Source organism: Balaenoptera acutorostrata, chromosome 7 (assembly GCF_949987535.1).
Source record: "Balaenoptera acutorostrata chromosome 7, mBalAcu1.1, whole genome shotgun sequence".
NCBI lineage: Eukaryota > Metazoa > Chordata > Mammalia > Artiodactyla > Balaenopteridae > Balaenoptera > Balaenoptera acutorostrata.
In genome coordinates, this window is record NC_080070.1 from 108,569,444 (window position 1) to 108,586,955 (window position 17,512).

Genomic DNA, 17,512 nt, shown 5'->3' on the forward strand with positions numbered 1-17,512 from the left:
AAGTTTTTGTTTGTTGTTTAGTTTGTTTTTAAAGTACCTGTTCTGCTTTTCCCTTTTGCTGACCTGTCTTTTCTGAGCAGCAGAACAGGCCAGACACGCTCTCTGTCAGTGTCCTTTATGCGTATTCTGATCATATTTGGCTTAAGAGGAAGGGTTCTTATAAACAGTGTAGAGGATAGTTTATGTAACATTTATTTCTGGGTAGTTCTCAGCATGTCTCAGAGCTTGGATTTCCTTCAGGCAGGAGTGGAGGTGGGGTGTAATTCCAACTTTACAGCCAGGGCACTTGCTTCAAGGCAGATTTAAGGGCAACCATGTGTTAGGCCAGCAGGCACCGTATCTCAGGGCAGAGGGCTGTGGTGAGCCTCGCCCCTGCCCTGGGGCTCCCTTCCCCTCCCACAGCCTCTCTCGCTTTGACGGGAAGCTGCCGGGATTTTTATGGGGAGAGGAACTGCACAGTGTCCTTATCCCTTCCTGACTGGGTCCCTTCCCGGAGGCATCTGGATTCTGACTTGGAAGATGCTTGGAAGTGGTTCAAGACCCCTCCGGGGACAGTCTAAACTCTTTCATGGTCTGGTGGGTGCATCAGCTGCTTTTGTAAAATGGCTAGTGTAGATGGAGTTACATACTAGATTTAGTAAAATTACAATCCTCAAACTCAAGGTCCATTCAACCTTGGGGAAAACTTAAACTCAGAAAGGTGACCTGTAAAACAAGAGCTAGCGCCTGCCTTCTAGGGAGTTGGTGGGGTTCGTGAAGAGTCCTAACATGTCAAGTTGATGACCATAGAGCGCCCCAAGGTAGGTAGACGCTTCTGTGGTCCTTGCTGCCCGTGCTTCCTCTTGCGGAGCCCGCTCCCTCGCTGTCAGCCCTCCTCCCGCTCCCAGTCTTAGGGAACAGGGGTCAGCACCCCAGCGAGTCCACCTCTCCTGCAGACAAGACGATTCTTGCTCCTCCCCTGTGTTCTTCGCACCCTTCCACCTCTCTGTCTTTCCTCCTCCTGATTCTTATATTTAGAATGCCTGCCGTCCCCACCTCTCCAGAGCTGAATCCCCCCTGTCCTCCACGCCCTTCCCCAAGCTTTCCCAGCCGCTGGAAAGGGACACCTGGGAGGAGTGGGTTCTCCCATGGAGTTCTGTTGGCATTTTCTGTGCCTCTCAAGCGCTCAGTGCTGTCGCTGTAAGTTTTAATTTTTTACATTTTTTTTTTTTGCTGCTCAAAGATAAATTATTTGAGGGTGAGCAAAATAATTTTCCAATGTCTCCGTGTTCTCCAGAATACCATGAGTCCAGCGGGTACTCGGTAGTCTCCAGATAGATTAGAAAGTATCTTTGTCATTTTACAATTAATATTAATCTAATCATTAATTAATCTTTGTTGCCTTTTCCTATAATTGTTTTATACAACGTATAAACTTACAGGGCGTCACATATTTATCATGATATATCGTATCCCTCAAACTAGATTGAAACTTGCAGGCGAAGACCATAACCTCTGCAGCTGTGTTCTCTCCTCCCCATGTCGAGCACAGGCCCTGTACATAGAAGGTTGGTCAGTTTGACTACCTCTTGCTGTGTCGTGCTCTCTGAAGCAGGGCACGCGGCCACAAATGCATTTACAGGGTCTTTCTCCTCCAGCCACAGTCTGTGAGGTTTTCCCCCAGTAGCCTTGTCTGCTACAATGCTCTTTCTAACTTTTCTTTCTTTTTTTGGTGCAGACAGTCGTGAGAGACTTCAGGACAAGAATGTTTCACTTAAGGACTTGTGCTGCTAAGTTGAGGCCATTGACGGCTTCCCAGACTGTGAAGACATTTTCACAAAACAGACCAGCAGCAGCTAGGACGTTTGGGCAGATCCGGTGCTATACTGCCCCCGTTGCTGCGGAGCCCTTCCTCAGCGGGACTAGTTCGAACTATGTGGAGGAAATGTACTATGCTTGGTTGGAAAACCCCAAAAGTGTACACAAGGTAAGGCTCAGAGGAGCAGGTGTCTTCGTGTGTTTGGAGTCTTGGCTGATGGTGGCTGGCCATCCAGGTAAGTGCATGTGTTCTGAGGACCGTCGAGAAGGAAGGCAGGCAGGTGGCTGGAAGCCCCACCGACCCGAGTTCTCTGCGTCAGCCCAACTCGGCCATCACACCAGGCCCAACTGGAACCGCCTTCTCTGGAGGGGCGTGTCCCTCTCTCCGTGTGCGGCGCGCTCAAGGCCTTGCTCCCTGGAACAGCCAACGTGTTAAACCGGCAAGGATGTAGAGAAGCACTTGCACCACTCCCAGGCTCTCACCAAGGCTGCTGCAGGATGGTGATGCCGCAGAAAGGAAGCCCACGGAAGGAGAGACCCCGCAGGAAGCTCCTCTGTCCCTCTGTCCTCGGAACACCTGGAAACCATTTCATGTGATTTCTGTATAAATGACATTTTAGATCAGTATGTTCACGTTTTTCTCTTGTATTTGAAAGTAAATTCTGTGAAGTCTTCCTTCTAATTTCTCTGTGTTAACCAGTGAGGCTCTTCCTTAGAGCCTCTCTCTTCACACGTTTACTTGATACAGAGCGTGCCTAGTGGGAGCACTTCTTCACAGCATTTTGGCCAGTGATATGTATGGGTTTTGATGACCGTTTCTTGGATTTCAGGTCAGGCAGCTGGCCCAGCGGAAGCTGGAGGGTAGACCCCCAAGTTGCTCAGACTCCTTGTGCCACATTGCGGGGTGTGTAAAGGAGACAGTACGTGTGAGGTGCTCAGGGTCTGCGCAGAGGAAGTGCTCCCCAGAGGCTGGCTGTCGTCACTGTTGATCTGGCTCTTTCCTTGTGAATTTTAGGGACTTGTTATCTAAAGGCAGCCTGCTTCCACTGGGCCCTTGAGCGTAAGCTTTACCCTTTTACCCTGAAGCATTAGTGACATTTAGATTGGGTACGTTTGACTGCGGGAGCCACCAGCCCCGTTTCATCAGGAATGCCGCCTCTTGGTCTGAACCTCCTTGGCCAGCAAGGTTTCCATGGCAACCTGGAAGCTGCATTGCTCCGTGAGCAAGATGAGACCTGGTTTCCTATGGGAGGAGATCTGGGGTGTGTTTCCCAAGATTGTAGACAAATGCACTGCCCGGAGAGAAGTGCCTCTGCCTGTGATGTCAGATATTAGCGGTTTCTGAAGACCGTTGCTACAAGGTTATCTCTCAAATAAACTTAGCCCAGAGGTTTCAGAATCAGACTTACATCTTGTGTCCAGGCTGTCCCTTGCCTTCCTTTTCTCAGACGTAACCTCTTTGTGGAACCAACCAAGTCTTCTTAAGTTATATTTGGTTTCAGGGAGAATAGCACCTGAGTGAGTTATTGCGAGTTAACAGGGATCTAGGTCGGGGAACGTCCATGTGTGAATGCCTGGCATCACGGGAATGGGTTGCAGTGGAGAAGCACACTGTGGCTCTGTGGTGCAGAGCTCTGGAAAGGGGGGCTGAAAGCATCACAGTGGCTGTTACCATTATTAGTATTTGTATTAATATTGTTATCATTATTGCTTTAAACAAATTGTTTAAAAGACTTATTCTGTAGAGCAGTTTTAGGTTTATAGCAAAATTGAGGGGAAGGTACAGAGATTTGCCATGTACCCCTGCCCCCCACATGCAGTCTCCCCGCCATCAACACCCCCACCAGAGTTACAACATTTGTTACAGTTGATGAACCTGCATTGACGTGTCATCATCACCCAAAGCCCATAGTCTACATTAGGGTTCACTCTTGGTGGTGTGCATTCTGTGGTTTTGGACAAATACATACTGCCATGTATCACCATTATAGTATCATAGAGAGTATTTTCACTGCCCTAAAAATGCTCTGTGCTCCACCTATTCTTTTTTTTTTTTTAATTTATTTTTTATTTATTTATTTTTGGCTGCGTTGGGTCTTCGTTGCTGCGCGCAGGCTTTCTCTAGTTGCGGCGAGCAGGGGCTACTCTTCGTTGCGGTGCGTGGGCTTCTCATTGTGGTGGCTTCTCTTGTTGCGGAGCATGGGCTCTAGGCACACGGGCTCAGTAGTTGTGCTCCACCTATTCTTGAAAAGTATTTTTATCACATGGTGTCAAGGAAGGTAACACTTGGGGGTTCTCAGGCTGCATGGGATGGTCACCGTGTCCATCTGTCCCAGGGATGAGGACAGCACAGTGAGAGGACTACTGACAGGCACAGAGGCAGCCTGCTGATGAGGAGTCCAGAGTGAGGATTGGGTCCTTGGGCTCCGCAGGTCAGAGCAAGCACCTCTTTAGCACCTCTTTGAGAGATTCTGCGGGGGATATGGGTAAAGGATCTCAAAAAAGGACTTTTCAGTTTAATAAGAGAATGCATGCAGATTGGCGTCTTTGGGCCAGATTTTATGTGCTGGTTTCTGTGTCAGGATTCTCCAGGGGACACAGCATCTCCTTGAGGGAGAGGGACAGGATGGTGTAAATCAGTGGACATTTACAATGGCAGTGTCCCTCCACGGCCATCCCAGCAAAGTGGACTTGATCGCCTCTCCAAGTTGAGTTAGGCCCAATACCTGTTGTATGCTCATTTTTTGACGGACAGGATCCAGAGCTTTCATCAGATTTTCAAAGGCATTTGTGACCCACGGAAGGCCTTGGAAATCGTTGGCTTTATTAAGAATGCTTCGTTTGTGCTCTGTGTTAGAAAAAATAGTTTAGGGAGAGATAAAGAAAATTAGGTTTTAAGATTTAGATTGATCATCTTTCTGAGCTCTCATTTCTGCATCAGATAAGGGATGTCAAATTCCTTGTCCTGAGAGCTGGTTCTGTCATCATTCTCCTCCCTCCCTGTGCAGAGGGCTTATGAGGAACTGCTAGGACTGAATTTTTCTGTGTTCAGCAGAAACAGCACAAATTTAGCATCTCCCCCTCCCTGCCCTTCTACGCTCTGCTTTCCTATTATTTTTTAAACTTCTTATGACGTTTTCAAACATAAAATAGGGGTGTCAATTACAAATTGACACTTACCATCTACCTTTACAAGGATCAAATTATGAACTCTGCAGCTGCTGACCTTCAACACCCCCTGAAAGGAGTTCAGGGGGTGGAGATCAGGAATGAAGCACTCTGTGCTCTGGGAAAAGCTGGGAGAACAGGTCTTCAGATAGATATTTTCAGGAGAAGATTTTATGAGCCCAATTCTGTCATCTCCCTGTATCTAGAAAAGCACTAAAATCCTTCATGGTGCTGTGTGCTCCTCGTGACTAGCAACAACCTTCTGCAGAAAATATGTGCTCGATTGCATGTACTCCCCCTTCACCAAAATCACAAATATACTGACCTTCTCCCCTACCTCTTTAGAGCAGTTTCTCGGAGCTCTCTGAAATGCTGTCTCCCAGGCTATAGTCCTCATTTTGCCCCAAATAAAACTTAACTCACAACTCTCACGTTGTGCTTTTTTTTTCCTCCCCCAGTTGACAGGAGTGTGAAATGAACCTCCGTGAGGAGACCCATCACGCAACTTCAGCAGCTCTCTGCAGTTTGCCAGTCTTTAAAAATCTGTTCCTTCCCCACTTACTTTTCTGTCATAAATGCATCTGAGTGGCTCTATCAAGGGAATGGTTTCTTCACCACACCTAACAAAATTAACAAGATACTTCTCTAATACTATAATCTCATTCTCAGTCTATATTCAGCTGTTTGTGATTACCTTAAAGCTGCCCTTTCACGTTTGACTTTATAATTTACTTTATAATTTTGTCGCATCCCTATTTTTAAAGAAAACTTCTATTTCTAAATGTTTAATGGGGAATGTTATGTTTGTGGTAAAGTAATCAAGCAGTTCAAGGGTGCAAGCCCCCGAGCGCTCTCCGTGCCTCTGCGCCCAGTTACCTGGCCGGCCCAGGGTCTGCCTTTGCACTCCATCTCGCCATCCCTCTCCTCTTTGTCCCTTGGTGTGGTCCTCTCCTAGACAGCCGTCTCTTCCCCATCATTTTCTCCAGTCTGGCCTCTGCGCTCCAGTCTTAAACACCTTGTCAAGTGTAGCTCGCTCCTTGAACCCCTAGGACCCGTCAGCCAGGGCCTGTTCTGTCAGCATGGGAAGCCCTCCCTCATTAAGGTCTTGGCCATGCTGGGGACAAGTCAGAAGGTGGCATCTTATTTTTATTTATGTCTTAAAAACAGAGTCAAAGCCAGATTGCCCTTGTTAGTGTTTCACACAGACAGGTAATTGAGAGTTGCTGAGCCCTCACCGGGCCCCTCCTGTGCAGCAGAGGCAGGTGCCCGCCCTCACCTCCACCCCCGCCACAGTCACAGCGTGGTGTCAGCCCTGCGGGGAGGACCCAGGGTTGGGCCGTGTGCCCTCTCCACCCTGTGGTGCCCTTTGTGCCCCTGCTCACTGGGCCACCATGGCCGTCCTTGGTGCATCGGAGCTCACTTCCCCTGCCTGGGCCTTCTCAGTGACCTCTGCCCACTTCCTAAAAGCCTGTCTTCCTCGTCTTGCTGACTGCGTCCATTTCCTCTCCTGCCTTCTGCGGGCCAGCTCCCACGTGTAGTAACAGCTCTCTGGTCCAGTGTGGTCGCCACAAGAGCTCCGTGTGGCGCTCGACATGCAGATCCTAGACTCTCGGTCCCACCTCTCTGAGCTCGGCCATGCCACCCTTCTGGCCCGGGCACTTCTGCTTTTTCCTTCTATGCTCGTGAAACACGATGCTGTTATTTTCTGTAATTGAACCAGACAAGCAGAGCAGAAAGAGACACACGTTGTCCCCAGTATGGGGTGACACCGTTCCTTTTCATTCTGCAGCTTTGAAACTGCCTTGGCTGCACTTTAAAAACTCAGCCGCGGTTCGCCCTAGTTCTTTGCTGGCCTTGGGGAAAAACACACATGTGGTATACTTCATGGGCTTTCAGTGATCGAGGCTGTTAAACCTCACTTTGAAGTTCCCCCTCCATACTCAGCTTCCTAAATCAGGATGAATCTCAACCCTGGTGACTTTTTGTGTTAAATCGACTAAACCAACTAAGGACATCTTCCCTAACTTCAGTATAGTATTTTACTCTTAAAGGATTTGTGTTTATACCGTCAGGGACATAAAATTAACACCTTTGGAAAGTGTAAGGGTCCTGAAGCAGTGCCTTCACCTTATGTGTGTAGCAGTTTGCAGCTCGTGACAGTTTTATTGGAGGACTGAGTCGAGTGGCTGCCAGGAGGTGTGAGTGTGCAGGGCCCACTAGCTCGCGGGCCCGTGGGGACTTCGGGAAGCCGAGCACAGTTAGAATACAGAGTAAACCCCACCGGCTTCTGAAGGGAAGCGCCAGTCGTTCTGAGTTTTGAAGGGTAAGGAAGGGGCCTGGCCAGGGACAGGGTGGCTGTACCCAGAAGAGGCGCGTGTCAAGGCAGAGGGCCGCAGGGGTCCGGGGAGGGCCGGAGGGCACTCAGCGAGCACTCACAGAGGCTCCTGGGAGGCTTGGCGCCAGGAGCCCAAGGCAGCAAAGTGAAGACCAGCAGTTTGAGCTGCGACATACGTGGAGAGGCCTCGAGATCAAGCCGAGGGGTGTTGGCTTAGTTTGTGAAACGCTGTGGGAGTGTGGACCCCTGAGCAGTTGGCAGAAAGTGAGGGTGTCAGGCGCTGATGGAGAGCTATCTAAGCCTGCGGTGGCCGGAGGGCGGGCTGGGAGTAAAGGCGTGCTGCATCTTTGGGAGCGTGATTTTTTAATGACTGTCCTTTTGTACTGTACCTTAAGCAAGAATCGTGGGTTTTTAAATGTCAGTGATAACTGGAGAGAGAGATCCAGAGCGACCTCAAGGGGAAGGTGGACACCAAGAGCAAGAAAGGAGCGAGTCAACCTCGGGGCCGGGGCAGCTTTTTTTTTTTTTTTTTTTTGGTCGCACCAGGTCTTCGTTGTGGCAGGCGGACTCTTTAGTTGTGGCATTCAGGCTCCTTAGTTGTGGCATGTGAACTCTTAGTTGTGGCATGCATGTGGGATCTAGTTCCCTGACCAGGGATTGAACCCCGGCCCCCTGCATTGGGATCTCAGAGTCTTATCCACTGCGCCACCAGGGAAGTCCCTGGGGCAGCTCTTGAGAAGGGCGCAGCCACCTGCCCGGCGCCTCCTCTCTGGAGAAGGGAAGAAGGAGCGCGCTGTCAGCGGGAGGTGTTCTTTGGGGCCTTTCCCAGAAAGGGGCTGTGATGGTGATCGCATCGTCCGCCCAGAGTCCCTAGGCCACTCACTCCCCGACTCCGCCTGTGCCAGGCCCCCGCGAGGGGTCTGAAGGTCTGCTGGGCTCTGGACTCTGCCGTCCATGGGCAGGTTGTGAGTTTAGGGCCTTGTCTCTTAAGTGGTCCTGACTCGCAGAGCCAGAATTCTCTCGGAGCCTGACGCTTGGCTCAGCTGGGCTAGGCCCTCCAGGTGGGGCCATCCACTAGGCGTGTGGGGACCAGATGCCCACTGTGGTCCCGCACAGCCGCCCTGGAGAGTCGCAGTTCTGAGTTGACAGAATGCACTGTTGGGTGCGGACAGCCAGGCAGAGGGCAAGGGCTCTCACTTCCTGAGGAATGCCAGAAAAACTGCGCATGAGAGCCGTCACAGGCGTCCTGCGTATGATATTTTCCTGCAGTAAAAGTCTGGTTTCTATGAGCATTTGTGTAATAAACCACCCCAAGACTTGGCAACTCGAAACACCACCAGTGAAGTCTTTCTCATGGTTCCCAGCTTCCGTGCAGCTGAGGTTTGGCCAGGCTGCAGCCCCGCAAAGGACCCCCTCACATCTGGTGCTTGGTGCTACCTATCCACCAGGCCCTGCCATCAGCCAGGGGACCAGAGAGACTCCCTCACGAGTCCTCAGTGTAGCTCCAAGAGGAGAAGGGAGGAGAGGCTGCAGGCCTTGGATGCCCCACCCAGAACTCACACTGCCACTCCCACCCATGGCCTTGGTCAAAGCAAGTCTCAGGCCAGCCCCCAAGGGCTCACCTCCAGTGGGGGAGCCACATGGCCACTGCAGGGGGCCTTTTGTGGACCTGGGAGGACATGTGGCCACCGGGCAGCCTACCACAGTCCTTTCTATAATGATCTGATGGGCCACTGCCTTTAGTCTAGGGCAGAAACCCAGGGAGTATCATTCCTCTATCAGCAGATTCCTTAGAGAAGAGCTGAGGCAGCTTTTCTTTGCTAATCTTGTGTGTTTATTGCCGTTTTACCTGTACACCCATACAGAGAGAAGATAGTAGAACTTATCTGGAGATGTTCTCTCGCCTGTACTACACTGTGCTTTAAAAATAACAGCATCGCTCTGATCGAGCACAGTTCATTTGGCTTCTCTGGCTGAGGCATCCCCAAGCAGAACCCCCAAGTTTAACTGCTCCCAGTGTAAATAGGTCTGTGGTGACAGGTCAGGCAGGCCCAGGTCCTGGTGCCTCCTAGACGTGGTGGTGGGCAGTGAGCTGGGTCGGGACATGGCCCTGCCCGTTCTCAACTGGGGACAGTTTGAGCAAGGCCCTGCCTGTGGTTGGAGGGGTCTGCAGCCCAGCACTGTGCATGTCTTTCGAGACTGCCTAGCCCTGAAGCAGGAACCTTTTGTGCAGATCTGTGGCCATCCACCGCAGGTCTTCTCGCCCCCTCACCCCGGGCATCGTCTCGTCGGGACGTTTGGATAGTCCCACACGGTGGTTTCAGGAAAGGCATGGAGCCCAGCAGTTGGCACAGACAGGGCACACCAGGAGGGTTGTAGACACTGCCCCATGCAGGCTTTTCATACACAGCACAGACATGAATCACTCAGCTCCACGCCATAGCTGGGCTGGTGTGCACAGAAAGCTAGGCGCTTAGGAAATAATGCAGAATTTGCCAGCGCACTTTCTAAGCTGGAAGAGCCCCTGTGCAGGGTGAGTAGGGAGACGTGCAGCCTCAGAGCAGTGCCAGCTCCCTCCAGGGCACTGGGGTCCTTGAGGAGCAGCACCTGTCGGCCAGCGAGTCACGGGTGACCATCCTTGGCTCAGGGAGCTGTTGCCTGTCCATTTATTTGACTGAATTAGCCTGAACCTGCCAAACCCTTGTTTGGCCATGCATGTGTTTTCCTTGGTCACTTGTTCCTTTGAATTTCACGTTTGTGGCAGTTAAAAAGCATTGTCAGTATCAGAACATAATGATATGGTTGTTTGTGACAGTGCTGGCATCTGACGTCCAGAGCCGGCAGTCATTAGTTTATCAACTGTGATGGCCTTTGAGCCTGGGGTTTGGTCCATTCAAGAGGTGGCCAGAGGCTGCCCCACCCCATCCCCGGCATGGTGTTTTACGTCAGGGTCCTTGGCGGGGCGCCAGCAGAGGGTGGTGGTGGCTAGCAGGTGACATCATGTTCTAGACCAGGGTGCATAATGCGGGTGGGTGGGGTTTGTTCCATAGCTAAGGTGGAGACGAGACAGCAGGGCATCTGAAGGGGACTTTGGACGATAGAAAGTGGTCTGTTCAGTCCAGAACCCAGAGTCATAGAATTGAGCAACTAGAATAAGCATTAGTAACCCTAGGGTTAAGCTTTGATCATCAGCTTCTTGAACAAATATGAGTATACCTACAGGTGCTTTTTAAGGTGTAAAAAGCTACACAAGCATAGGGGTGTCCTAAGTAACCTGTGCTCCCTACTTTTATAGGCAAGGAATGAGGCACAGAGAGCTGAAGCGACTTCCCTGGCCCTCGCCCAGCCTGTGGGGGCCAGGACGGGGGCCCCCAACCCCCAGGAGCAGGCGGGCAGCAGGCAGGCCCACTCTGGTGGGCTCAGCCTGTGTGTGGCCCTGGTACGTCACCCAGTTGCACTGGCCCGCGTATCTGACACACATCGGGGGCCTTTGAGACGGGGTGGGGAACGGCGCTTGGTAGCAGGTTTGCAACCCCTCCAAAACCAAACCCTTCGTGAACAAGTCTCTGTCATGACCTTCACAGACAGGAACTTGGCCCTGAGACTCTTGCGATCTGCTGACAATCAACAGGGTAAAGTCTGCTTGCCTCACTGAACCACTGACGCCCGCGTCCCCTGGTTAGCACTCCCACACCCACTGAGGTCAGCATCTTATCTGAGATGAGGACTCTGGACGGTCCACGGTCTTACAGCTGTCACCGCACCCACTGCTGCATCTGACACCCCGCCTAGCACAGCACTTATTAGCACCACACCTGACACCATACCTAGGACCACACCAGACCGAGCACCTGGCATCCACCTCGCATCACACCTAACACTGCATCCGATACCACCCCTAGAACCACAGCTAACACCCCGCAGCACCACATTTGACATCCCAGGGAGCACAGCACCTAGCATCACACCTGATACCAGCCCTACCACTGCACCTGACATTGCATCTGACACCACACCTGTCAAGATGTTCGCCTTTGAAGGAGTCTGACCTGTCTGAACTTAACTCAGCAGGTGTGTTGAGCACTTACTATGTGCAAAGCACCGGACCAGCTTCCTTAGACGTTACAGAGGAGAAGGGATGTGTTTGCAGCTTTGAAGAGCTGCCTCTAATTGGGGAGAGGAGGACTGGCAGCGTCAGGGAAAGCCCGTTGGGGCTGTGAGAAGTCTGGGAGGTGTACGGGGGAGCATAGGAGCTGATGGCTTTTGAAAACAGGCCTTCATGTACTACAGTTAAATGCTTTTAGTTATCTAAAATTAAATGTAAGCATTCTGGTTTCATTTCAGCCAGAATGTTATACTTATTTGTACTTGAAATCTATGGTGTTTTGGTTTAAGTCATTTTGGCAACAAGTTGATGGCCTTAAACCCACTCGTGGGAGGTGGGTGGCCAGCCTACACTTCCGTTGACGGGCCAGGGCTGCTCGCCTCTATGGCACGGAGGCCGCGAAGCTCCACGTGCAGGGGGCATGTGGGACCGCACAGGCGTCCTCTTCTTGAAGCTTTCTCTTCATTTGGGAAAGGGCCCACTGACCAGTCACTTCAGCCTCATGGTCACCTGTCCCTGCAGCGGGTCTGCAGACACTTGGTTCTGGCAGCAGGGAAGCCACTGCTGGGGAGAGAACCAGAACTGGCAGCAGGTAGACCTATGGGTAAACAAAGCCTCAAGTTCAGATGTGTGCAAATGAGGGCTGCGATTATCAGAAGGGGAACCCTCTCCAGATAGTGACAGAGCCACAGGTTGAAGATGATGCGGGCCAATGTGTGGAGAGGGGATGAGCTCTCCAGGCAGCAGGAGTGGGGGAGGTGCAGGCTACTACCGAAGGAAGGCGGAAGCCAGTTCAGGTGTGGGGAAGGGAAAGGTGGAAGAGGCATCTTGGAGAAGGTGCTGGAGGGAGAGAAGCTCGGCCTCTGAAGGGCGGTGAAACCTGCAAGCCAAAAAAAATGACCTTCATTTTCACAGCCTTTTTTTTTTTTTTTTTTTTTTAGATGAAAGTTACTTTAATTTATTTTTATTTATTTATTTATTTTTGGCTGTGTTGGGTCTTCGCTTCTGTGCAAGGGCCTTCTCTAGTTGCGGTAAGCGGGCGGCCACTCTTCATCGCGGTGCGCGGGCCTCTCACTATCGCGGCCTCTCTTGTTGCAGAGCACAGGCTCCAGACGCACAGGCTCAGTAGTTGTGGCTCACGGGCCCAGTTGCTCCGTGGCATGTGGGATCTTCCCAGACCAGGGCTCGAACCCGTGTCCCCTGCATTGGCAGGCAGATTCTCAACCACTGCGCCACCAGGGAAGCCCTCACAGCCTTTTTTTTAAGTCAACTTTTTTTTGAGGTCTGACTTACATGAAAATTTACCAGTTTTAAGCAGCAGTGCGAGGGTTTTGCAAAGTGTGTGCCGCCAGGAACTTTCTGTCACCCACGTGTGCAAACTGATTGGATCTGGTGGAAGGGGGCTTGCTGTTTGTTGGGGTGGGCTCCTTGGCCGGGCCCTCATCTGAGTGCAGGTACCCACACCTGCCCAGAGCGTGCTGGGGAGGGCCTGCCGGAGCTGCAGGGAAGCTGAGCGCAGTGGGGGTGAATTACGGGACAGGAGGAAGCTGCATTCCTGGCATATTCTTTCCCAGTGGTTCCCAGCTCTCTGCAATACTGGTAGGAACCAGTTTTTTCTGACCACCTCCAGCTTGAGCAGAATTTCAGTCTGTGTCGCTGTCCTCAGCCAATTGAAAATCACCTGGAGTTTTATCCCAAGCACAAAAGAAGGTCAGAGAGAGGAGGCCCGATGTCTGCGATTTCTCTCCCCGCCCCACCGCCACCCAGGGGCCTGGCCTGCGCCCTCCGGGTGTCAGCCCTGGAAATCCTTTGATTTTATTGTTTGCTGGCTTTGGCAAGGGTAAGCCAGCCTGAGAGATGCTGTTTATGTAAGGGTTGCTCTGTCTTACTTAACCTGATCAGTCTCCCTGCCTGGTGACCACCCTGTGTCAGTCCTGCCTGCCTGAACCTCTCCCCAGGAGGCTGTGGTTGGCATTCCAGGTGCTTGGAACATCAGTGTGGTAACTACTCCTACCTCTGTGGCTGCCACCACTGTTCTTGTTATTCAAAGCTGATTTTTCTAAAGAGAGGTGAACTTGTGGTTTTTGCTATGCCTTTTGGCTCTGGGTCTGTCAGCAGCTGGTTCCCATCAGGGTGAGGGGTTGGCGTGCAGGCAGGGGACCCTCTCGATCCAAGGTCTTGTCGTTGGGCGACTGCCACTGCATTTCTACACATGTCTTCATGCGTTCTGTGGGGCAGAAGACAGTGTTTAAGGCTTGAAGAAAGTTGAGATCCTGTGTGCTGCTCTCCAGAGGCTACTTGGTTTCAGGGTCATGCCCTGTCCTTCAGCCCCCCTGCAGCCCCAGGGTATGTGTCCAGAGCAGGACTTGGCTTGGACACACGTAAGGGTGGGGACGCCAGTGCTAGAGCCCGCTAGGGGCAAAGTAGAAACTAGATCAGGTGTTACAAGGCAGGAGCAGGGTGCTGTTGGTTCTTGCCATGCAAGGCTGGGCTGACTCCTGCCACATTCCCTGCCCTATCAGCGGGGCTCCTTTTAGTCCAGGCCCTCGGTTACTGGAGGTATGGGTGGGGGCCAGGGAGAGCCCTGGGCCAGAGCTGCTCCCAGAATGCGTGGAGCTTGCATGGCCTGCTGTACAAGCTCACAGAGTCAGAAATGTTTGGGGGTGTCCAGCGAGTCTGCTCCTTAGGCCCTTGTAAGGAACCAGGTGGGTGCCGAGCTTGGGGCAGCCTTACCTTGCCCAAGGCTGCTGACCCTGAGGCACCCTCTCCTTTCTCTCACAAGAGTAAGTCAGTTGCTTTCTCTGGTGGGCATACTGCTTTTACCCTTGTTAGAGGACTCAGAGGGATAGAATGGTCTTGGGGTTCCAAGCCTTGGATGTAGAATGCCCCTGGTTGTCAGGTCATGTGATACACGGTGCTCTGCAGTCGGTGTTGTGGCCTTTGCCAAAAGAGAACCCCAGATCTCCCTTCTATCATCAGCTGACATGCCGAAAATTAACCAGAAAGGTAAAAACAGTAAAACCTTGAATAGTGAGATATGTTAAAACATTTAAAAATTGTTACTGAGATAGAATTCACATGTAAAAAGTGTACAATTCTGGTTTTTAGTATATTCACCATGTTGTACTGTCATCTCCCTAATAGTTTGATTTTTTTAATTAATCTTTTTGAATACGAGAGGGCTATGTTCTTATTGTAGAATGATATAAACATTCTGGAAAACTCTGCTCAGAAACACTTACAGTGAGAGGCCGGGCTGCCCTGTGTGATGCTCCAGGCCTGTGCGCATCCCAGGGGTTTGTGATTGGCGGCAGCATGCATCCATCTCTCGGACCGTCCAAGTCAGTACATCTACACGTCATAAAGAGCCTGCCTGAGAAAGCCAGAAGACCTTCAGCCTTCAGGGCCAGTCTCAAGGTTTCTGCCCAGACACAGATAGACCCATTCGATACCTGCCCAAGCTCCCAGATGAGCCCATCTGGACAACATCGTGGTAGCACTTAACTAGGAGGGCGAACAAAAATCTAGTGAAGTTTCTCCTCTCCAGATTTTTCAAGAAGTCTAACCAGAGTTTATTGACAGAAGAATCTTAGAAACTCGAAAATGCATGGCAGAGAAGAAAGATAATGTTTTCATGTTTCTAAACTCTCTGAGTTTTAATATATATATTTTTTGCAATGGAATTTTATTGTCTTAGTTCCTCTGACCTCTAAAATTTTTTTTTAAGCCTCACGTCTTTGTATGAGATAAACTATTATAGTTCGCAGTGTCTGTGCAGATTATAAATTGAATCAGGGACTTCCCTGGTGGTCCAGTGGTTAGGACTCCGAACTTCCACTGCAGGGGGCACAGTTTCAATCCCTGGTCGGGAAACTAAGATCCCAGAAGCTGCACAGCATGGCCAAAGAAAAAATTGAATCAGACACAAAGTAGCCAAAAATAATAGGAAGAGGAGTTAGTTCACATTAGCACAAAGGAAATTGAAACCAGAAGTAATACCAGTTACTACCAGTAATGCCAACTGCCTACCAGATTGTGTGCTAAATACCTTTAGTCTTTACAAAAAAAAAAAAACCTATGAAGAATATATAGATTTTTTTTTTGTCCTCATCTTACGGGTGAAAAAACTGAGCACAGAAATTTAGGTTATTTGCCAAGATCTCAGAGCTCAGATTTGAGGTTCTGCCTCTGATTGCACACTCTGAGCCCTTAGTGACAAGACTGTTTCTGTAGGTGTCAGTGGGGACGCTTCAGGCTTCACCGGTCTGAGCTCCGGGCTGCCTCTTACATGAAGGCCCTGATTCTGTTTGGGGTTTTTTTGTTTTTGTTTTTAATATTTATTTACTTATTTGGTTGCGCCGGGTCTTAGTTGCGGCATGCGAACTCTTAGTTGCGGCATGCGTGTTGGGATCTAGTTCCCTGACCGGGGCTCGAACCTGGGCCCCCTGCGTTGGGGGCGTGGAGTCTTAGCTACTGTGCCACCAGGGAAGTCCCCCTGATTCTGTTTTGTGTCCGGGGAGAAAGCACAAGCAGGCAGGCCTGGGCTTCAAAGGCTGTGCCACGCCTCTGGGGTCTGGAAAGTGGATCTAAATGTGCTCAGTTCCCCTCAGGAGGCCCAGTTGGGGTTTGAGGACCTGGGGCAGCTGCAGCCCTACAGGCAGGAGGGCCGCGAGCATTGGTCTTCCGGATGACTAGGCAGGGAACAGATGGGGCAGGAAGGCCTCTGTTCACCTGCCTCTTGGGCTGCCTGCCGTGGAAGCAGTTGGCACCCGCAAGCCGGGCAGAGCTGCGCGGCCTTGGGCCTTGGGGGTGTTGATGGGAGGGCATCTGCGTCGTAGGGTTGGGGGTAAGGAGGCGCATCTGAGGGAATGATGGAAGCAGGGGCCCAGCCTCTGAGAGACCCGCCCTCTAGGGGCAGAAGCAGGCTGTCCAGAGTAGGAAGAAGTTGACCCAGCCAGGCTACTGGTAGATGGACATAATCAAGACTTACCTGCCAAGAACGGTTCTCTTTTTGGCTAAAAATGAGTCCTAGGCCTTAGGGGAGCAATGGAGTGACATGTGTGTTCCTTCTTTGTCTTCAGTCGTGGGACATTTTTTTCCGAAACACCAACGCCGGAGCGCCCCCGGGCACCGCCTACCAGAGCCCGCTCCCCCTGAGCCTGGGCTCCCTGGCAGCTGTGGCCAGAGCGCAGCCCCTGGTGGAGGCTCAGCCCAACGTGGACAAGCTGGTGGAGGATCACCTGGCGGTGCAGTCTCTCATCAGGGCCTACCAGGTAAGGTGGCAGCGGCCAGCCACCCGTGACAGCGCCCCGCTGACCCCGTGAAGGCTGTCGCCTAACTTTCACCCCAGCCAAACACTAGGTGCTCTGTCTCCCTGCTCTGGGCTGGAGGGAGGCAAAAATGACATATGACAAGAGAAAAGGAGCCCAGGCAGTCCCACCTGGTTTGAGCAGATCCTCGGCCACCTTTAGCACCTGCCCTTATTTCTTCCCATAGGTTGGCAAGGATGATTTGTAGGCAGGGAAACACAGTCAGTGCCCGGGCGTCAGGGGAAGTGCCGATCCCCAGCAGGGAGCAGTGACCGGGAGGGGGGTGCTGCTCCCCTTCTCAGTTGCTAGGGCCCAAATGCGGTAAGAGAAAATGAACCTGTAGGGTCTGGGGACAGAAGCCGAGCCCATGGAAGCAGGGAGAGGCAGGTGAGGGCAGCTGAGCCTGCAGAGGGACCACCGCTCCGGGAGCATTCCGGTCAGCGGTCAGCCCCGTTGGAGGAGGCTCATGCAGAACCAAGGGCTCCCGTGGCCTTTCTCAGAGCCCAGAAGCCCCTTCCAGGATATCCGCCTGGCGTGGAGAAGAGCCCAGAATTCAGACCTTACCACCTGGTCTGTGAGTAGTTCTCAGGAGGAAAGGAGGAGAAATCAGGCCCGGGGAGGCCCTTCTGGGAGCCCCCAGGACCTGGGCTCCCCTGCTGCCTCTTCTGGCATTGCTGCATCATAGCAGGGGTGTCACACCACAGAGTTCTCTCTCTGACATTCTCTTTCCTGGAAACGGCCGTGTGGACCATTCCCCTCCGCCCACGGGGCCAGTTGCCACAGGTGTCAGGACAGGTA

At 51.8% G+C, this 17,512-nt stretch overlaps 1 protein-coding gene across 5 annotated transcripts in view; it reads left to right on the plus strand.

Annotated features, from left to right (window-relative positions):
• Window positions 1-17,512, plus strand: part of OGDH (oxoglutarate dehydrogenase) — a 79,413-nt gene that overhangs the window by 13,161 nt on the left and 48,740 nt on the right. For all 5 annotated transcript variants that reach the window (XM_028167853.2, XM_057549702.1, XM_028167852.2 and 2 more), the window contains exons 2-3: window positions 1,718-1,966; window positions 16,487-16,678. In XM_028167853.2, the coding sequence (XP_028023654.2) occupies window positions 1,718-1,966; window positions 16,487-16,678 (441 nt within the window). The remainder of the gene's footprint in view (window positions 1-1,717; window positions 1,967-16,486; window positions 16,679-17,512) is intronic.